The 23,574-nt window shown below is 31.8% G+C and overlaps 1 protein-coding gene across 2 annotated transcripts; it reads left to right on the plus strand.

Moving 5' to 3' along the window:
- Positions 1 to 465: 465 nt before the first annotated feature.
- On the plus strand, positions 466 to 21,860 carry LOC127726715 (zinc finger protein 436-like). 2 transcript variants are annotated; one of them, XM_052234187.1, is made up of 5 exons: positions 466 to 551; positions 10,994 to 11,175; positions 14,999 to 15,146; positions 16,337 to 16,507; positions 20,167 to 21,860. In XM_052234187.1, exons 1-5 carry the CDS (start codon positions 527 to 529, stop codon positions 21,786 to 21,788), a joined length of 2,148 nt encoding a protein of 715 aa, XP_052090147.1. In that variant the 5' UTR covers positions 466 to 526; the 3' UTR covers positions 21,789 to 21,860. The 2 variants fall into 2 exon arrangements, with proteins under 2 accessions (XP_052090147.1, XP_052090148.1); XM_052234188.1 differs by lacking the exon at positions 466 to 551 and having other exon boundaries at positions 11,098 to 11,167.
- Positions 21,861 to 23,574: the final 1,714 nt, after the last annotated feature.

The raw sequence follows: 23,574 nt of genomic DNA on the forward strand, positions 1-23,574 counted from the left end.
TTTTTATTTTTTTTCCCAAATTACAGGGCCCATAACGGGCATAAAATCAGATACAATTGATTTACATAATTGGTAACAACAACAATAATAGTCACTTGAAAATGTATATTTAGTATATTAGCATTGGTCAGAATCAGAGCCAAAAACCACATATATATTGTGAATAAAAGAATAAAATTACATTATATGGGCATTCATTCTCAGGCAAATCATTTACTTGACTTAGTGTCAATATGCATACCTGATCTCCTTAATATCAAAATCTTTGTTAAGTCCGGCAAATAGCAAAACTCTAAATAAATAGCTATTCTGTCGGATTCGGGAAAAACTGTTAAGTAGCCTTTTGCCGGAGCCAATAAAATAGGCACTGGCCTTATTAAAAATAGTGGAAGTTGGTTCCTCTTTTTCCGGAATTGGTTTCATTATTACAATATCATTTCCATTTCCGGTTATAAAAAAAAATATTGTGCTTGATAAAGATGAATATTTAGAGAATATTTGATTATCATTGTGCAGATCCTTTGAAATGGATAATACCTGTCCAAATCAGGGTATTGAATTATTTTTGGTTTTCTTACATAAATCAGTCATTGTCAGTGTATATCATCAATCGTTATACTGGTTAACAGTCTAGAAGTTCTGGACTGTTTTACTGTGTAGAACACGGGTTACACTAATGTCCTGACTAACATGACTGCTGTTATGAATGTCCTGACCGATATCAAAAATGATAATAACTTTTTTGTTCTTGGAAGGATCCACTTCAAATTTGACATCAAGGAAGATTATAACATTAGATATAATCATGATAATAATATAAGAAAATAAATTGTAAAAAATAATTTTTAACCTGACCAATGTCGACTTTGCCCTGACTATGTCCTGACTGATACAAAAGTGCTTATAACTTTTTTATTGAAAGAATTGACTTCAAATTTGGAAACAGAGAAGATTAGAACAATTAATATAAGAATTTGAGAAAAAAAATGAAAAAAAAAAATTTACTATTAGAAAACTTGACCTGACCAGAGACATATAATAGGGAGCTACCATTTGATTTTTATGGGGGGCCATAATGAAACTATTGTCCTGCATTTTTTTTAAGTTGTAATCTCTGTCCTGCCTTTTTATTTTTCACTCTTTTCGGTCCTGCCTTTTTTTTTTTTAGTTTATCCTGACATTTTTTTTATACATAAATTGTCATCCTGCCTTTTTTTTTTGCCAAGTTGCTCATCCTGCCTTTTTTTTTTTTTACTCAAAACACCTGTCCTGCCTATTTTTTTCAAATTTCATCCTAGCCCCCCCCCCCCCCCCCCCCCCCCCCTAAAAATCAAATGGTAGCTCCCTAATACAAGAGATTCGCAACTCGGCGAAATCCCGTAAAAACACGCGGCCACTAGTTAAACCTGGCGAGATCTCCTTAGGTAATAAAGTCATTAATAGAAGTATTAAAAGTACTCGAAGTAAGGACGAATGTTTAAGCATAATATAAACTGTTTCAGTGTTAAATTTATCATAACAAATTAAATAATTTGAGTGAATTTATAATTATTTATTTTAATGTAATTTTGATTTTAGATTTGTATTATTGAAAAAGAGACATAATTGATATTGTATTAAAAAAAAACTGATATTAAATAATTAACACTTGATAAATTGTGTCAGAGTTCATTTTATTTGATAGTTTCATAATGGGTTTCTATTGAATATACACCTGTCTCGGAGACATAATTTCACAGTGTGACATGTATATTAGGTTTGAATTATTCGATGACCAGGTAAATCACGAACATGTTATAAATAATGAGTTTTAATTGACATCTTGTAAACAAGAACATGAAGAAGTTGTTTCACCACAGGTGTCCACACTCTTTCCAAAAATTCAATTCACAAAATGTAAAATTAATGTGGAAAAAAACTTAATTTATTTGTTAATAAATTGTTAATCATGATAGGCTTTGCTTTTTATTCTTGATATTTATAAATTATTAAAATTTTATTTATTTTTATATTCATCATTAATTGGGCTTGCATTGAGTTTTTTCTGTAGGATTGTCGGTAAATGTTTGATTTCTAAGTGTTGTTTGACAGTTTCATCATAGGCTTGCATTGAGTTGTTTTTTAAATGATTGTCTGTAAATTTATGGTTTCTTCATGTTCGAAGTGTGTATTGAGAATTAATATTTAAGAAAATTACAATTAATTTCTCATTTGAATAAAGCTTCATTCATGTGCACACAATATGGAAAATTCCGATTTTATTTCGTGGGATGACAATCTTAATAGTTACGACTTAGATATACTCCTAGTTGAATAAACTGATAACAAACTCTTTGTTGATAGTGAAAGTGACGAAGACATAAGCGAGAGACCCACCTACAAAAACAATTGACAATACTGCATACATAGATGGATATGTGTGTCCTCGAAGCAACAAAAAATCTATAAAAAAAACACAACATTGAAGTGGGAGCCGAGGTCATACATCAAAGCAACATGAAAGACACTATTTAAAAAGTGTTTTTTATAACCTTATTTCTATGAGACAATCATTTGTAGTGGTTTTTGTTTTTTAATCATTTGTAGTGGTTTTTGTCTTTTTATTCTGGGGTAAAGAGATGGCAGTTTAAAAGTAAGATTGTTTATGTGTATACATACACAAATCTTTGGTGTAAATAAAATCTTTTATTATCAAATATATATATATATATATATCTTTTGCAGTCACCATTGAAATGTCCTCAATACGATTTTAATTTAAAAATGAATTAGGTTCATGTTTTGAATGAGAAGTGTAGTCTGAAACGACAACAGATGCATGAAGCTCATTCATAATATTATGACCAGCAGAAGGTTTCTTTTACTAGGAAAATTTTACTCCTTTTGTAAATTTACTGCATTCGTTCATCTTTGGCACCCTAAAAAGAAGAAAAAAACAATGACTTCAGAATAGGAGTAAATAAACAACTTTGCCATAAACAGAATGAAAAATGAATAAATTGCCTAACAAAATGCAGGCTATAAATTTCATAGTGCACAAAAATGAAGGACTGATTTAAGGAAATTTGTCCATGAACATTTTCAATATTTAGCCAGTTTAAAAAAAAAAAAAAAGAAAAGAAAAAAAAAATTTGGAGTAATATATATCCCCATAATATGACATATTTATTTGTAAATTTCTAGTTTTGACGAAACAGATTGATAAAATTAGCATAGCTGGCTTTGTGTATAAATAACAAAATAATAGTCACCTTTGTTGATATTTTTAGAAATAACTGTTGGATAAAATTTTACGAAACTGGTCTTATTTTCACAACATACATCTGAGAGTAATATAGCCCCATACAATTGAATAATTATTCGCACATTTCCAAGTTTTACGAGATAAAATGATAGTACCAGCACAGCTGGCTTCGGGTATCAATAAGAAAAAATCGCCACATTTGTTGATAATTTTGAAAAAAAAAACACTATTGGATCAAATTTTACGAAAAAAGTCTTATTTTCACGAAACAACATTTGGGAGTATTATTGCCCCATAAAATTATATATTTATTAGCATATTTCCAAGTTTTAAGAAAAAAATTGGGAGATCAAATGGTTTCTACAGCAATAGGAGGTGAAGTAAAATGGGCCAAGTTTTAACTTTGTTTGTATTTGATTAATCTCATCATTAGAACACATTTTATCAATAACAAATTATTAGAATTAGTTTTTTGTAACTTTTAAATATACTTGCATGCTTTAGCTGTGAAAGGTATCGGCATTATCCATTAGAAAAATCGTGAGCGTAGAACCTTCTTCACAACAATAGCGGGTTTTTACCCATAAATCCATCAGAATAATCGGCTTTCCGGTGGCCACGTCATTTCATTGGCTGTTATATAGACTCTACTAGACATGCTAGAGTTGCGAATCTCTTGTATTATATGTCTCTGACCTGACCAACTTCAACTTTGCCATGACGAATGTCCTGACCGATATAAAAATGCCATTAACTTTTTTATTATTGAAAGACTTAACATCAAAAGGGGTATCAAGGTAGATTATAACAATTAATATAAGAATTTAAGAAAAAAGTTATTTTTTTATTTTTGAAATGCTAGAAAACTTGACCTGACCAACTTTAGCTTTGCCTTGAAAAATGTCTTGACCGATATATATATAAAGATGCCAATAACTTTTTTATTTTTGAAAGGAACATCATCAAGTTTGGTATCAAGGAAGATCATAACATTTGATATAAGAAATGAAGAATATAAAAAAAATGAAAAAAAAATATTTTAAAGGTAAAACCTTTTATCTTTTCATTTCTACAGTTCTAGACCACAGGCACTTGTTTCTATCCATGGGGAGATCCACTATCAACGTATATTTACAAGCTCGTAAATATACGTTGATAGTGGATCTTCCCATGGATAGAAACAAGGGCCTGTGGTCTAGAACTGTAGAAATGAAAAGTCTTAAAGATAAAAGGTACAGGCCTAGACAATTTCAATTTTACATTGTTTTAAGGTACAATTTACCTCTGACATTAAGAAAGTCATAGGTCATGTACAAATTAATAATGATAAGAATTTGAAGTTCTAGATTGTGGTAATTTGAAAATCAAAAGTCCGCCTAACTGTGGAATTGTAGCTCTTAAGTTAGTTAGGGGTACTAATTTTTTTCAGGTTAGCTCATAATTTTTTATTCGAGTTCAATGTTCCATCTGATTAATTCAACAGAGAAACTAATTACGCAAAGATCTTTAGTAATTGCTCAAGGCCTTCAAAGATTGCCCCTTGGGGACTTGTAAATGAGCAGTGTTCTGAAGATAACAGACAAATGAGATTTTCATTGTCCATGAAATTACACTTGAGGATGTTCGCTCCTCTTGTTTTTTGAATTTTTGCCAGATATTTGAATCCTCTGGTTTTATCCATGTAGTTCAATTATAAAATTTTCCCTACTAACCCCTACTTTTCTTTTCATAATTTTATTACATATAGTTTAAAAAGCTGTATTTCAAAATCCTATAACAAATGTATAAAATCCTTTTTATTTTTCATGATTTTTGGAAGAAAAGGGCACTGTGCCAATGTTAAATGTATGAAAAGCCTAGAGAGAATTATTTCTCGCCAAATTTTCGATGGCTAATATCTCGAAAACAAGCACATGGACCCTTCATATTTTCTGCTTATTTGGTTCCTTTATCTATATATATATACTATCAATTTATGACAGTCTTTTAAAAAGCTTGTTATTTTGAAATAGAGTAGCAAACATCCTTAAATGATTAGTAAAGACATCTGCAAAGGACAGACAATTAAAAATTCTAATAGAGCAAAGAAGTCATGAAACATTCAAGAAAAGAAGATAGTATGACTTCTTTACTTGTATAAGTAGGGACCTCGGTGGCCAAGTGGTCTAAGTAGTTACTACTGTAATCACTAGCCAGTCAACACAGAGGTTGTGAGTTTGAACCCCGCCCGTGCAGGTGCACTCGACTCCAATCTTAATTGACTAGGATTGTCAATTTTCCTATCGAAGCCGGTGGTTTTCTCCTGGCACTCCAGCTCCCTCCACCAATAAAAACTGGCCGCCACGAAATAGCCCAAAAGTGGCGCTTAAAAGTGGCGTTAAAACACCAACAATCAATTTACTTGTATAAGTAAAAAAATCTGAATGTCTAAGGGAATAACTAAGCCAATGAAATAATTTACCTATACAAGTAAATAAAATACACTTGTATAAGTATCTTACAAATTTACTTATACCTGTTATATAAGCATTTACTCCTTCAAGTAAATAAAATTTACTTGTACAAGTAGTACCCCTGACTGTAGGTCCTTTTGATATCTTTTGACAATTTGCTGACCATAGATCAAAAATCAAAAAATATAATAAGGACCATAAGAGTTAGGGTTCTGCAGCTAAAGTCCCTCCCATAAACATGATAAACAAGTGTTAGGGAATTCTAGTCAAATCGGCACCTGGTTAAAATGGCAACCAATATAGTCATTACAGCACCCATGTTGAATATATTATTTTTTTTTCAGTTCCAAGCAAGTAGATTAAAATAAAGAAGGAGTTGTCCAAAAATATTGACTTATTAACTCTTTTTTTTTTTTTGGGGGGGGGGGGGGGGGGGGGGAGGGGGGTTTCATTCAACTGTGTATTCAAGGTATTAGATATTTGTTATTATCATGATTATAATTCTAACTGCTAATTAATAAAATGTGATGATTTTTAACGATGTAATGAATCAAGGATTTGTATAGTGAGCTGGATTGGAATCTCACAGTATATTGCACTTCTCCTGTATCATGAGATGTTGCGTACTCCCCACTATTAATTTATACGCACCTGTAAGTAAATTTCCTGTTGAATGGCCTTAACGATGTTGCTGTCCATTCGTTTGATGTGTTTTATCATTTGAATTTGCTGTTTGATTAGGGACTTTCCGTTTTGAATTTTCCTCGGAGTTCAGTAATTTTGTGATTTTACTTTTTTTGTGCTTTTTTGTTAAATATTTGTTTGTTTTGAGATTGCGACACAGTGATGACTGCTGTACCCATATTGTGACTATTTTACCTACATGTATTATGTCTGTTTTGTTCACGCATCGTTGTAAATATAAGGGAATTTGATGCGACTGTCATACAAGTGAGAGGTTTCGCACTATAAAACCAGGTTCAATCCACCATTTTCTACATTTGAAAATGCCTGTACCAAGTCAGGAATATGACAGTTGTTGTCCATTCGTTTGATGTGTTTTATCATTTGATTTTGCCATTTGATTAGGGACTCTCCGTTTTGAATTTTCCTCGGAGTTCAGTATTTTTGTTATTTTACTTTTTGCAAGATTATATGCATATTTCTGATTTGTTTATAGTTAGGTTTATACAAAAAAGAAGATGTGGTGTGATTGCCAATGAGACAACTCTTCACAAGAGACCAAATGACACAGAAATTAACAACTATAGGTCACCGTACGGCCTTTAACAATGAGCAAAGCCCATACCACATAGACAGCTATAAAAGGCCCCGAAATGACAAATGTAAAACAATTAAAATGAGAAAAGTAACAGCCTACCGGTAATTTATGTACAAAAAATGAACGAAAAACAAATATGTAACACAGCAACAAACGACAACCATTGAATTACAGGCTACTGACTTGGGACAGGCACATACATACAGAATGTGTCGGGGTTAAACATGTTAGGGGGATCCCAACCCTCTCACAACTGGGACAGTTGTGTGTTACAGTACAACATAAGAACAAACTAAAAAAATCAGTTAAAAAAGGCTTAAGGTGGTACCCAACACCTTGACTAATATTAATTTGGCTCGTTTAATTTTCATAAAATTTTGATAAAATGTTTACTTTGACCCTTTGACAAAAATATAAAAAATTCAAAAAATTTGAACCAACCACTTTATCAGAAAAATTTCGTTGGTTATATAGCAGTTTGACAAACACTAATTTTGATCATTGAGAAGCTTAATATTTTCTTAACAATACAACGTAATTAAAACGTTTAGCTGATTTTTACAGAGTTATCTCCCTGTAGTGTTAGGTACCACCTTAACTCATCAGATGGATACAAATAGAAATACATCTAACAAAAACACAGAGTGGACGTAGCCCGGTACTTGTGCATCCTGATAACAAATAGACACTAAGTAGAGATCTGAGAGTACTAAGAGTTACTGACAGCTACTTCAAAGCCAACTACTAAAAGAAATCATGCATCTAAGACTAAAATATCAATCAGGACACATCCAACATCCCACAGGCATAGTGAACGAGTTGTGACATATAAACACTGTAAGATGGTACCAAAGGAACATCACCATCCAAAAAAGGAAAATGAACTTAGGGAATGAAAAATCTTCCCTTTTGTCGTCGTAAATTTTAGTGTGGAGTTTCCCGTGTAATACTAAAATATCTAAATCTAGGAAAGGACATTTCAACTTACTGTTTATGTTTGATTTTTTTAAAGTAAGTTCCTTTGGGTAGATTTCGGCAGTTTATTTAGAAAGTTCTGGACTATTCCAATAAAAAATATCATCAAGATAACGGTAAGTGTTGTTGAATTTATCAATTAGATGCAATTTAGACAGGTCTTTACTGAATTTGGTCATAAACTGTGATTCATGACAGTACAAAAACAAGTCTGCTATTAAAGATGCACAATTAGTGCCCATAGGAATACAGTTCTACAATCTGTCTATAAACTTTGTTGCAGATACATACATTAATATTATCAAGGAAAAAATTATCAGCTTCAGTCATCTTACTGTTTATGTTTGATTTTTTTTAAGTAAGTTCCTTTGGGTAAATTTCGGCAGTATATTTAGAAAGTTCTCATCACACCTCCAGTAAGTATATCTAGCATATTCACCTTACTCATTAGGGAAGAAGGCTTTAAATGAGTTGCAGCAAATATATTTTCATTCAGATTTACCAAACGACCATTTAATTAGATAGGAAAACTTTTGTTTGATGAGATTGTGTGGAAGTGTAGTGTAAAGAGTAGAAAAGTCAAAACTGTCAACAGAATAAAAAGGACCATCAAAAGCATGTAATTTGTCTGAAACATCCAAAGAATGTTTTACACTCCAAAAATAGTTAATTCCACTGTTTTTGTATATTTTATTACAAAAGTTTATTAGTTCTTTGATAGTAGTTAAGGAACTTGTTAAAAGCACTGAATGATTAGTTGTAGAACACTTACTAGAGGCCAAGATGAAAAGATATTTACTGTTTTTTTTTTTTGTGTAGTTTAGGTAACCAATACATAGTAGGGACCTTCAAAAGTTCAGAAGAAGCCTTAAGCTGTGATGTGCTTATGATATGTTTGTTAACTAAATGACTCTCTGTGGAGCGGACGGACTTGAATGTAGATGAATTTAACATTTCATTCTTAAGAAGGTCCCTGTAGTATTTACAGCATACAACCACCACATTGTTGGCTGCATTGTTGGCCGGTACAAACACAAACCGCTTTGAAAGTTTTTGAAGTTTATTTTTTATTCTGGAAATGGGCGTATTATGTACTATTTTATTTATTTCTGAATAATTCGATTATTTTCAAAATGTGATATTCGAATATCCACAACATTCATATATTAGTTTGTTTTAGCATCTTTAATAAATATTTTGTTTTAATTCATGAATTTTACACGATTCATTCTGAGTAGATATGTCATCATGATCATATTGAGGACTACTCCCAAGACCGGAAATAAACTTTGACAGTAGTCTACATTTGCTGTTGTCGAATCAAAAATTCATGCAGAAAGGCTACAAGTTATCGAAATTATGTCGTTAATTTTCTTGCGACAGTAATTTGAGTATCTTTATGATACTCGTAATACTGTAGCTGTTTAAGATAAGGGAGCTACCATTTGATTTTTATTGGGGGACTAGGATGAAAAATTGTGTCGTGCATTTTTTTTTTTAGCTGTAATCTCGGTCCTGCATTTTTATTTTTCACTTTATTCGGTCCTGCCTTTTCTTTTTTTTAGATTTTTATACTCAAAATCTAGCTTCTGTCCTGCCTTTTTTTTCAAATTTCATCCTCTAAGCCCCCCCCATAAAAATCAAATGGTAGCTCCCTAACCTCGAAGATAAGGTCAAAACAATAATTTATTTTCGCAGCTTGTTTATTGGTCCTTTTTCTAGTATCACTATATGAATCTGACCCAACCATCACAATAACATACACAGTTAGAGGGAAACATAGTGATTATACAAGAATAGTCTGTCTTCATACAATATCTGTATATTGATAAAAAAGGAGGTTGTGAATAAAATAAAATAAAATCCAACCCTAAAATTTTAAAAAAATAATAAAAAATTAAAAGACAGCTGCAATTCAGTCTTCACAGCAAATTTTTTATCTACAGTCATGACAGGCCAGAAGCTGAATTTTTCAAACATTTTAGTAGAAATGATTTTTGCAGGCGACAGCAATTTTACAAGCCTGGGCTGGTGGGCCTGTGGTTAGAGCACAAAGACTGATAATTTATACATTTTTTATATATGTTATATGTTATATCAAATATTATTTGATGCTGAATTGACTTTAAATAGGTGCCTATTTGACCAGATGCTGATTTAACCAGGTGCTGATTTGACTTGAACTCCATGTTTGTTGCCAAATTCTCCCCTAACCATTGACAGTGGTGTAATAGCACAACATTCATGTACGAAAAAGCAACAAAAAAAAAGACTAATAAAATGTGCCTGTCCCAACTCCAAATTCAGAAGCCTGTAGAGTGTATATATATAGTTCAGTGGTTGTCATTGATTCATGTCTTTTATATTTTTTTTAAATTGTTTTGTTATAAATTAGGCCGTTAGTTTTCTGGTTTGAATTGCAAATTATGTGAATAGAAGGAGACACCAGCCCTCCTTAAAACAACAACCCTGAAAATAGCACAACAAAAAAAGAAATTGTTGAAAATGCAGAGATGCAGAAATGCCTTGCCAGCCTGTTGTTGGCCCAAAATCTCCCCTGACAAGTAAATATGTTCCAAATTTTTGTCCCAAGACATCTGTAATAGCACAACCAGTAGGAAAACTTGTAAGTCAACAAAAATTCTGGGCAAATAGATTTTTGTATAGCATGGATATATAGTACTCAAGGACTAATGAAGAATTTAGTTATTTCAGTTTTTGGAGGGGTTTGTGTTGCTCAGTCTATAGTTTTCTATGTTGTGTTTTATGTACTGTTAGTTGTCTGTCTGTTTATTTCCCACTTTTTGTCACATGGTTGTCAGTTTATTTTTCTACTTATGAGTTGGAATGTCCCTTTGCAAATGGTATCTTTTGCCTCTTTTTCCACATCTCTGACATGGATTCAAGATATTTCCCCTAAAAGCAGCTGGTGTGTTTATAAATATTGCTCTAATCTTCTATAAATACAAACCTTGAAGGTTAATACATGTACATGTGCAGTGTGATGTTTACTTATAATGTCATCCCTTTATTTTATAGATGAAACAAAACAATCAATAAGAAATATTGAACAAGCCAGTGTGACACCATTGTTAGCTTCAAAGAAAGAAAACCATCAAGGAAAACAATTACAAGTGCTTACTAAAGGAAGTGGTAACAATGGAAATGAACTAGTGTCTTTTGAGACTGAAGAGGACATATGGAAAGCTGCTGGTAAAATGGTAGGAATTAAAAGGACAAAATTGTTGTAGCCACCATTTTTTCCTCTTTTCCTCAATACTGAACATGACTTATCAGTTATCACCTTTTTTTAGCTCACCTGACCTGAAAGGTCAAGTGAGCTTTTCTCATCACTTTGCGTCCGTCGTCCTTCGTCCTGCGTCCGTCCTCCGTCGTCCGTAAACTTTTACAAAAATCTTCTCCTCTGAAACTACTGGGCCAAATTTGACCAAACTTGGCCACAATCATCATTGGGGTATCTAGTTTAAAAAATGTGTCCGATGACCCCGCCAACCAACCAAGATGGCCGCCATGGCTAAAAATAGAACATAGGGGTAAAATGTAGATTTTGGCTTATATCTCTGAAACCAAAGCATTTAGAGCAAATCTGACAAGAGTAAAATTGTTTATCAGGTCAAGATCTATCTGCCCTGAAATTTTCAGATGAATCGGACAACCCGTTGTTGGGTTGCTGCCCCTGAATTGGTAATTTTAAGGAAATTTTGCCGTTTTTGGTTATTATCTTGAATATTATTATAGATAGAGATAAACTGTAAACAGCAATAATGTTCAGCAAAGTATGATCTACAAATAAGTCAACTTGACCAAAATGGTCAGTTGACCCCTTAAGGAGTTATTGCCCTTTATAGTCAATTTTTAACCATTTTTCGTAAATTTTTGTAATCTTTTACAAAAATCTTCTCCTCTGAAACTACTAAGACAAATTTAACCAAAATTGTCCACAATCATCATTAGGGTATCTAGTTTAAAAAATGTGTCCGATGACCCTGCCCACAAACCAAGATGGCCGACATGGCAAAAAATAATACATAGGATAAAATGCAGTTTTTGGCTCATATCTCTGAAACCAAAGCATTTAGAGCAAATCTGATGGTATAAAATTGTTCATTAGGTCAAGATCTATCTGCCCTGAAATTTTCAGACCAATCAGGCAATATGTTGTTGGGTTGCTGCCCCTGAATTGGTAATTTTAAGAAAATTTTGCAGCTTTTGGTTATTATCTTGAATATTATTATAGATAGAGATAAACTGTAAACAGCAATAATGTACAGCAAAGTTAGATCTACAAATAAGTCAACATGACCAAAATTGTCAATTGACCCCTTAAGGAGTTATTGCCCTTTATAGTCAATTTTTTACAATTTTCATAAATTTTGTAAATTTTTGTAAATTTTTACAAAATATTTTCCACTGTAACTACTGGGCCAAGTTCATTATATATAGAGATAATAGTAAGGAGCAAGAATGTTCAGTAAAGTAAGATCTACAAACACATCACCATCACCAAAACACAATTTTGTCATGAATCCATCTGTGTCCATTGTTTAATATGCACATAGACCAAGGTGAGCGACACAGGCTCTTTAGAGCCTCTAGTTTTATTTGCCTTGAGCCCAACAGGTGCAACTATAAGTCTAAGATATGCCTACCATTCTAGACCAGACCAAAAATAGAATTTGAATTGTTTGATGTTGCCTACCTACACATTAAAAAAGCCGCCTATATATAGCTACCCAATAAAGATTATGACACAAATCGTATCTTATTTTATTTTTTAAGATTTTAACCTGCTCTTACGTTGTTTTCTTGTCTAAAACATAAAACTAATGTTGTTGGCCCCGAAAAATAAAACCCATACCTGCTTACCCAACCCCACAGTGCAGGGGTAGGCAACATCAAACAAAGAATTTTTCCTTTGGTTTTAGTTATGTATACAAATTTTTTTACACCTCTTAATCTCATTATACTATTAAGAAATTCTAATTTTTTTTAAGTTCTTTATTCTTAAAGGCGCACTAGCTGTCAAATTCGTGTTCACCGATTTGACTCAAATTCTCATATTTGATTTATAACAATGTAAAACATTTATCCAAATTATAAAAAGTCTAAAATAAACAATTTACAGGACATGGGCTCAATTATATGTAGCTTCGTTTCGTGTGTATTTTTGTCTAGACGCCATCTAATTAACTATCGAGCTGACCTCTGACGACCTCCGATGACCATATAAGCGATATAAAAATAAATATAGATATAAATAGATATATCGAAATCGTGCAATTGGATTTTTCTATGTCTGTTTAATTTCATTTTAAAGATTAAGAATATATGTTAATCATCGTTTTTACCTGTATACGAATGTTTTTTTGTGGATCGAATCAGTCAATTAAATGATTTACCTTTGTTTCACTTTCAATGTTTACATTCTTTTCCTTTAAATAACTTAACACGCACGATTCATGCTTTATCCATTTCTAGCTAAGGGCTCACATGAATACTGATTCAATGGGGTCTCATTATTCACTTGCAAGTGAAAAATTCATCATCAATGTTTCTTAGTTTATTTTGACAAAATTGAAGCAGACTGGCTGCAGGTGTAATACCACCAAATCATAGTATTTCACATCCGGTTGCATACGAAAATAGGTCGAAAAAAAATATTCCCTTGCATTTGACAGTTGTAGGTAATTGATCCTACATTTCATTGCAGTAAAACATTTCTGGGTCATAAACATATATCTTGGGTATTTCAAAGCACCATTATTTTTTTATTTGGGGTTTCTATAGAATATTTTGGAAACTTGAGGTTACATGGTTACTAAAGCTTGTACACAGGTTAAAAAGGGGGGAAAATTTGATTGGTTAACTTCCAGTGATGGTTATTTTCTTATATGCAATGAAATGTTATGTGAAATTTTTTCTATAGTACTGGACAGGATAAAACTTTACTTATGCCAAGTATTTCTTTATTTGAAACAAAGATAAATTCTGCACAATTTTTTGAAAAGTGCAAATTTAACAAAGACTAATAGGGGAAAATCAATGGTGGTATTACACCTAAAAGCAATTTATTATTTCACTATTTCACTTTCATTAATAATTGAACAAAATAAATCATATTTTATATTTTTTTATATATCTCATAGCTAGTGCCCCTTTAAATTTGATCCCAGTTGAAAATGTAGAGTTGTGACAAAAAATTCTGAGAAATATACTGGTACTGCCTGGTAGACCCCTCCTTTTTGTCCTTATATATACATTTTTGTACTGTTTACTCTTATCTGAAAATTAAACAAAAGATACTACCACCGTAATGTAACCTTGGTAATGTTTAACTGTTTCCTCAAACATGTCAAAGACATCAAAAAGCAATCACTAAGACTCTGGTTTTCTAAAATTGTAGCAATAGCTTATACTTGTGTTATAACATTATCTACAGTACTTTGGTGTTGATATTGCAAAAAATGCGTCAAAAAAGATACAATATACTTATTGACTTTTTGACCTTCTGAACTAGTACACAAAAAATTGAGCTCTGTGTATCTGTCTACTTCAAACTAATGTAGATATTCATATCTCATTAACAGGTTCTCCTGTAATAATTGCCACTGGATTTAAACACCAATGCTTGTCGCTGTGTGTTTCCTTGTGAAGATTCTAATCATTTCCTCTTTATATGTCCTTTATATACAAATTTACGTCACATTCTTTGGAATAGTCTTAGTTGGTTACAAGATGACCTTGTAGTGGATCTAGAGATTATAACATCTGGTAGTATAAATCTGACAAATGAGCAAAATGAAGAAATGTTTAGAAATGTTTTTGATTATATTAAAAAGACCTAATTGTTTCTTGATTAATCAAGTGTACAATCTGAATGTAGTAGAACACGATCTAAGTTGGACTAACTTGTGCCTCATCTTTTTTGTGATATTTTGCAAATAAAATATGTTTAGAGTAAATACCAAATCATCATCATTATTAATTTCAAATTAATAACATTTGTTTATTTATCTTTTTCAGTGTGAAAGATTGCAGGACTTGGGGAGAGAAACTGTCATTATGTCAGTAAACAAACAAAGGGAGACAATTAGATGTGAGGCATCAACTGTTGGACAGAATTTCTTGGACACAAATCCTAAATGTTTACAAAAGTTCAAGGATTTCTGTAGTAAGTTGATAATATAACAGGATTGGACAGTTATTGATGAAACTCCTCTAGATCAGAAATTGACTAACTGTTATTATCTTGGACTGCTTTTAAAAAGAAGGCATGATGTCATTTTTCATTTTTCAATCACAGACAGTTATATTCACTCTAAAAATTTGTCAGCCAGAGCGATTTTCAGCTGAATCGGCTTGCGTATACTTTACTTCTGACTGTTTTGGTAGGACTCATTTTAGAATTTGATCAGAGGCTTCTAGACCTACATTTAAGAATTTGATAAGAGGCTTCTATACCTACCATCTTCAGAACATTTAAATGTAAAGTTAATAAGATAGTAAGGAGAATATTTAGTAATTAGTATATAGATATTGAAACTGCTAAAATATAAAGGGGATCTAAATGTTACTTCATGTATTCAGTCATAAAACATTCAGATTGATGCTCATATTACAGAACACACAGAATAATTTCAGAAATTATTTTTGACATTTGTACTATTTTTTCAATACTTTTTAAAACCACAAAATTAATTTCTTTACCAATGCATACTTGTCATTGACAAGCATGACAAGCAAAGTCCTGATGCTATAGAAAAAAGCTAGTTTAAAAAACTCTTCTTTAACTGTCTTTAAAAGGTGAACCTGATGCAAAAAAGTACTTCAACTGTACATCGACCCCAGAAAAATGTGAATAAAGCACCAGAAAAAACAAAACAATTCGATGTTATTAATTTGATTAAAGAAAGCTTTATATTGTACAAATTCTTTTTATAACATTATGTTTCTAAAATTAATGGATTATGGTGATTTACTCTGTCACAAGCTTTAGAAATTGAAAAGTGTTTAAATTGTCATTTTGAAAACCTTAGGAGTTTAAAGTAGCAATAGAATTCATTTTGCAATATAATACTAATGTCAGTAAAGATCTTGCACTACATGTATTACTGTAAATTAAGAAATAATTGTGTTTTATTAATGTGAATAATGCGATTGGGTGGGTATCGCAATAATAAGAACTCGCATTCTGATATCCGATACATATAAATGTATGGAGATATTCCTGAAATCGCAATAATTAATCTCGCATTTTTGTCCATTCTTAAAAAATCGCAATAACAAATGCACACAATAATTCCTGAATTTACAGTAATATGTATTGGAATATATATTTCATATATAAACGTATGATTTTAGTGGCTTCAGACAATGAAATATCACCTAGCAATACTGATGGACCAGTAATGTTTATCAACACCACAGATTTTGATGGGAATGATTCTAACATGTCTAATGGGAGTTCTTACAGAGACAATCATTCTGGTAGTACAACTGAAATAGATGAAGAACATAACGTAGACTACAAAAGTAGGTTGTATGCATGGTGGATTATGAATTATTTGTTTAAAAATGTTCACAATACTTTACAATTTACAATTTACATATAATTTGCAATTTACATTTACTATTTATAATTTGCATATATTTTGCAATTTACAATTTACATATAATTTGCAATTTACAATTTACAATTTACAACTTACAATTTACAATTTACAATTTATCACTTTAGGGATCATTGCAATGGTTCAAATCTTCAGTGTTCTTAAAGCTAAAAGACGCAGTCATAATATGTGAAGAAGTTTTAGACCCATTGAAGACCCATTGGTGGCCTTCGGCTGTTGTCTGCTCTGTGATCGGGTTGTTGTCTCTTTGACACATTCCCCATTTCCATTCTCAATTTTATTAACATTATTCAATTAAGGTCAGCATCTTATCCTGGGCACATCACTTTGTCGTCTCTATTAAAATGGAGAGTTTTGATGAAGTTTGCCTGTTACAAAACTTGATAAATCCTCTCGAAATAATTTTCTTTCTTGCATTAAGTTTTTGAATTATTTTTTAACTCATTTGGTCCAATGGGCTACTTTGAGCTATTGCCAACAAAATTTACTAGCCAAAGAAAGATTGATTGATTGAAGATTGCATTACGACTGCATCAGCACAAAAAGGCTATATAAGGGCAACCTAAAAAGAAACTGCATCATAAAAAAAAAAAAATGAAAAAAATAAACTGTCGTAAGTCTTGTAAGTTTATATTTTACAAACCTTAAGTTTTAACTAATGATATGTGAAAATCTTGGTTAGAAAATCCTTTTTGGGATATCAGGTGATACTCAAATGTTCTTGTCCTCGAAATTGTTTGTTATCAGTTTTTTGTGGAATAATGTGTTGACCATTTCTGTAGTCTTTAATTAACAAGGAAAACATGTTTGGGGTAAAGATGGAACTGACTTCATATCTATATCTTACAAGCTTTATCAATGTTTTTGATAGTTCAAACAAAATAGTGCAGTGAAGTGATCATTATTTAGATCCTATCCAGTCAACAGGTCAATGTTATGAAATTTATTGATGATATGTTATACTTAGATTATTAAGTAACAATATGAGGTGTATTTTGATTTCCATATTTTTCAAGAACACTTTGTTTTATTAAAAATTACATACATGTAAATAATGCATGATGTGTGAATCTGTTATAAAAATATGTTCAACTACAAATATACAATCATGAACAAAGGAAGATAACTCAAAAACAAATTTATGAATTGTCTAGCTACTAGCTAAATAAATTCAGTTTTATTATTCAATTCACAAAATTGCAAAATGACAGTATCTACTCTTCAGTGCTCACAAGCACTTTAATTATTTTAATGAGAGAAACCTTATCAAGACAACACAAACAATTGAAAATAAACATCTCTATGCTCAAAGAGACCTATGGTCTAGTGTTCCTTAAATCACCTAATGACATTCTAGTGTCTGTTAATGGACCATGAAGAGGTTACAAAATGTGAATTGCACAACCTCCAACATGCTGAAATCATTTACATTGTTCATTTATGGAAATTGAAAGGTAGATATGAATTTAATGTTTGAAATATTTAGCATATACTGAAAGATGCAGATTCTTTTTTCCTTCTAGTGTATTGTTCAGTTTTCAATTCTCTTTATTAGTGTGCTGTCTAGGGAATGTAGGAAAATAATTTAAACCTATTTGTTGCAAATTTATTCTTTTCCTGTTGACAGTTCATCTGCACAATAAAGTTACAGCTCCTAATTGTACTTTTATGTATTAAAGATAATAGTAAATAAATTTAAAAACAATTAACTGAGGTAAATATGCTTATGGAATCTTTAATGAAATGCCAATTGGGTTAATACACAGCAGTAAAAGTTGGCCTTACACAATTTTTGTCTTGAAACAATGAAGTCACAAAGGAAAAGACTTTGTGTGGTGATTTCAGATGGAAAGTCAGGTGTAAATAATTCGATTAATTTTTATATGATTTGGGAAACCACTAATTATATAATTTGTAAGTAGTTGTGTATTTATTAGCATTAACAAATCTCATTTCACATATTTCATGGCCCTGCCAATATTAGTGGGTCATTGATTTTAAAGTTTCTGTATACTGTAAAATCAGAAATTATTGCGTGCATTTATTATTGCGATTTTTCAAAAATGGATGAGAATGCGATTTTAATTATTGCGATTTCAGAAAAATCTACATACAGATCTATGTTTTAGTTATCAAAATGCGAGTTCTTATTATTGCGATACTCGCCTATTCGCATTATTCGCATTAATAAAAACCTCGCAATAATTTCTGAATTTACAGTAGTTTATATGTTAAGTTTGTGATTAGAGTAATTTAAGAGGAACCAGTTCCGAACCATGAGTGGTAAATCAATACAACTTGAAAGACAATTATATTAGCATTTTTCACATCTCATTTAATATAGATTTTACTGTCTCGTCTGTCACAGAATTGGAGACATAGGTATTACAATCTGGCAACAGTTGCCACAGCAACGGCGTAACTATTTGAATCCAGCTTTATATTTCAGAAGCTTAGTAAGACCTGGATGATTCATACCTTGTATGCAGATACCTTATGTAACAAAATTTTTGTCTGTCATATGTCCATTTTCCTCGACCTCATTTTTATGGTTCAGTGACTGCTTGAAAAAAAATTATAATTGTTTTTTTTGTTTCGCCTGCAACGAAAGTGGCATTATGTGAGACATAGGGATGACACTTAGGATGCGGTGGAAGAAAGATATAAGATAGAAGACCAGATGCTTGATATCTTGTATGCAGATACCTTATACGTTACGATGTTTTCGTCTGTTTTATGTCCATTGTCCTTGACCTCATGTAAGTTGAACATGTTTGTCTGGCAGGTATCATTTAACCTTGACCTCATTTTCATGGTTTATTGGACAATATTAAGTTTTCTTGTTAAATCTGTTTATCAGATACTGTAAGCAATAAGGTCAACTAAATTTGGTATATGGAATGATTATAAGGTGTACATGTTTGTCTGGCAGGGTTCATCTGACCTTGACCTCATTTTCATGGTTCATTGGTCAATATTGAGTTTTCATGGTTTGGTCTGTTTCTTTTTCATTTTCATGGATCATTGAACATGTTGAATTGATAATGTTAAGTTTATGAGATACTCGTAGTGAAAATTTATTTTAAGGACTATCTTCCTAAAACAAATTATGAATAGTTAAGCAAATATACTCTCTTATTATGAGTAACATTATAACTAAATTTGGTTGATGAGTTCCTTGCAAGGTCTACATGTCCATAAGGTAGGGTTCACCTGACCTCAACCTCATTTCATGGATCAATGATCAGGGTATAAGTTACATGGTATAGTCCCTTTCTCAGATAAATATAAGCAGTAGGTCAACTACATTTGGTGTATGGCATGGTTCATCTGACAGGGATCTCATTTTCATGGATCATTGATAATGTTTAGTTTATGTGTTATTTGTAGTTAAATTTTCATGTTACAGGCTTTCAATATGAATTCAATAATAAATAAAACAGACGAGACATTTCAGCATGTGCACTCTTATATCTTTGCTTGATACTATCAAAATTAAATACAGGTGAGACATTTCTCTGTGAAAACAGTGTATCAATCTATATCAAATATATTTTACAGGTAAAAGAAATGATCTTGTTGATGGGGTACTCAACATAGTGAAAACAAAGCTACGGAAATTTAATACGAAAATGACAAATGGAAAGAAACGTTATGCTTGCGACATATGTAACAAAGAATTTAGTAAGCTAAGTAACGTGCAGCGACACAAGAAAGTGCATGAGAAAAATAAGTCTTTCAGTTGTGTAACATGTAATTCAGGCTTCACGGAACTTGGCAAGTTACAAAAACACATTCAACAACATAAAGATGATGATTCATTAGAAAAAGGTTCAACTAAAAATATCACTGAAGAAAGTGAGATGCCGAATGATAAACTGACACGGCAGAAATCTTATTCTTGTAGTATATGTCGGAAAAATTTCAAGAATAGTACATCGCTTAGAATCCATGAGAACCGACACAAAGGGATAAAACCTTATAAGTGTGGAGAATGTGATAAATCATTTAGCTCGTCTGGTAATCTAAGTGCACATAAGAAAATCCACTCCAGTGACAAGGCTTATATGTGTACTGTGTGTGGTAAACAGTACAATCAGCACAGTGAATTTCTTATTCATGAAAGGAATCACCGAAATGAACGTCCTTTTGCTTGTAAGTATTGTGATAAAACATTTAGTCGATCCGGATGTTTACATAATCATGAGAGAATACATACTGGTGTAAAGCCATATTTGTGTGGAACTTGCGGTAAAGCATTCAGTCGAAGTGACCGTTTGCATATACACGAACGCTGTCATAGCGGTGAAAAACCATTCATGTGCAATGTATGTGGTAAAGTATACAGCGATATGAGTAATTTAAGGTCACACAAGAAAACACACGATGGACAACTTCACTACTGCAACATATGTGGAAAGGGTTTTGTATACAAAACTGGTTTAAATAGACATGAAAGGGAAAAACATGATGTCAAAATGGATGAACAGATGAATGATGCGGAAGATTTTGAAACAATATACTCTACAGAAGTGAATGAAAGTATAAAGGAAATGTATGAGAAACAAAATTTTGAAAAAGTGGACACCACCATTAATACAAATGAGAAAACTGATAAATCAATTGGAGGAACAAATCTTACTAAAGTGCTGCCAATGAAAGGAAATTTAAAAAATGATGAATTATCGGATAAAGGATATTTTGAAAAAGTGGACACGACCATTAAAATGATTAATGCAGTTGAGGAAATTGGTCGAAGAAAAAATGATACAGTTGTGCGACCAATTAAAGGAAATCAACAAATTAATGAAAAAAGAAGTTTAGAAAAAGTGGGCGGGAGGACTGTCAATGACAAAATAAATGAAATGTCTAAACAAGCTAAGTTAGAACATGTAGAAAAAGTTAATATGATGAAGAAAAATAAACAAATTGAAAAAATTGCAGATTCAGCAAATTTGGAAAAAAATCATACTGGGAAAATGAATAAACAGATTAACGAATTAAATGAAAGAGCAGCTTTTGAAAAAGATAATTTTATAGAAAGAAATGAGACAATGGAAGCTGTAAATGAAGTCATGAATTTTGAAAATCCTGCCGAAAGGAGAAACTTTTATCATCATCTTTATGGCAGTCTTTTGGCAGGGGCAAATGCCATGCATAATACATATACAATGAATAGATAATAATATACTAATATTAACAAGTCATCCAGATGTATTTTCTATTGTTTTTGTCATAAAAGATTAAATTCTAATAGCGCTTTACGAAAATTTCATGAAATATAAAAAAATTTTTAAAAAAAGTGTTACATATATACTCTGATTTCTTTTGAACTGAGTTTTACCATGTTTACTGTGCATATTGCTGTGTGTTTGTTTATTCTACATTGGCTAGAGGTATAGGGGAGGGTTGAGATCTCACAAAACATGTTTAACCTAGACATTTAAATACCTGTCACAAGTCAGGAACCTCTGGCCTTTGTTAGTCTTGTAAGTTTTTTAAATTTTGGTTCATTTATATGTTTCAGAGTTTAGTGTGATGTCCATTTTTGCTGAACTGATAGTTGTCTCATTGGCAATCATACCACATCTCCTTATTTTTATACAGTATACATTTTTGTTTAGGGACCAGCTGAAGAACGCCTCTGGGTGAGGGATTTTCTTGCTGTGTTGAAGACTCTTGGTGGCCTTGGGCTGTTTTCTGCTGATTGGTCGGGTTGTTGTCTCTTTGACTTATTCCTCCTTTTCTATTCTCAATTTTATTCATTACAGAAACCTTTAGACACAGTAAAACCAGAAAATATAGAAAAGATATATGTTGTTTACATATCAGCACATGTGGTCATATTTTTCCCAACATTTTGGTTATGTGAGATGGAACAAGATTCTATTCTTTAATTCATTAACCAGTTTTACACATGTTACATGTGTATCTGGTTTTGTAATTGGGGCAATTTAAATTTGCTTGATATAACAGTCAGGGGTAATACTTATACAAGTGTTTTTATGCCCACGCCGTGGCGGAAGGGACATTAGGTTTTACCCTTGTCCGTCTGTATGTCCGTCTGTCCGTACATAAAAACATCCGTACGTCCCAAAATTGGTTGCCGTTCTCTAACTTGAGTTTGCCGAAACCAAATGTTATGAAACTTATACACAATGCTTATTACCACAAAATACAGATCAAGTTTGAATTTTGGTAGCGTCACTCTAACTGTTCTAGAGTTATGCCCCTTTATAAATGAAAAAAATTACAAAATATTTAGTTTCCGTTCTCCAACTTAAGTTTGCCTTTACCAAATGTTATGCACAATGCTAATTACGACAAAACACAGATCAAGTTTGAATTTTAGTGGGGTCACTCTAACCATTCTCGAGTTATGCCCCTTTATAAATGGAAAAAAAAAGCAAAATTTTTAGTTTCCGTTCTCTAACTTGAGTTGCCTCAACCAAATGTTATGAAACTTATACACAATGCTCATTACCACAAAATACAGGTCAAGTCAAATTTTTGGTGGCGTCACTTTAATCATTATTGAGTTATGCCCCTTTATAAATCGAAAAATTGCAAAATTTTGAGTTTCTGTTCTGTAACTAAAGTTTGCCCCAGCCAAACATTATGAAACCTATACACAATACTTATTACCACAAAACTCAGATCTAGTACAAATTTGGGTAGGGTCACTTTTTATTGTTTTTGAGTTATGTCCCTTTATAATGTTATATGCAAGTGGGAGCATCATCTGTGTCCATGGGGACACATTTTCCATTTTTTATTTACTTGTACAGGTAAATTATTTTGGAGGTAGAGTTATATCCCTTAGACATTCAGATTTTTTGTACTTATACAAGTAATTGAAAATTAATAAGCAAACCAGAAAAATTCTGTTAAGGTATGTTTTGACCTCCCAAAACTTGGAAATTTATGGGGTTGTAAAAAAAATTACTTGTATGTATAAGTAAATTTTTG

This window comes from Mytilus californianus, unplaced genomic scaffold (genome assembly GCF_021869535.1).
Source record: "Mytilus californianus isolate M0D057914Y unplaced genomic scaffold, xbMytCali1.0.p SCAF_18, whole genome shotgun sequence".
Classification (NCBI taxonomy): Eukaryota; Metazoa; Mollusca; class Bivalvia; order Mytilida; family Mytilidae; genus Mytilus; species Mytilus californianus.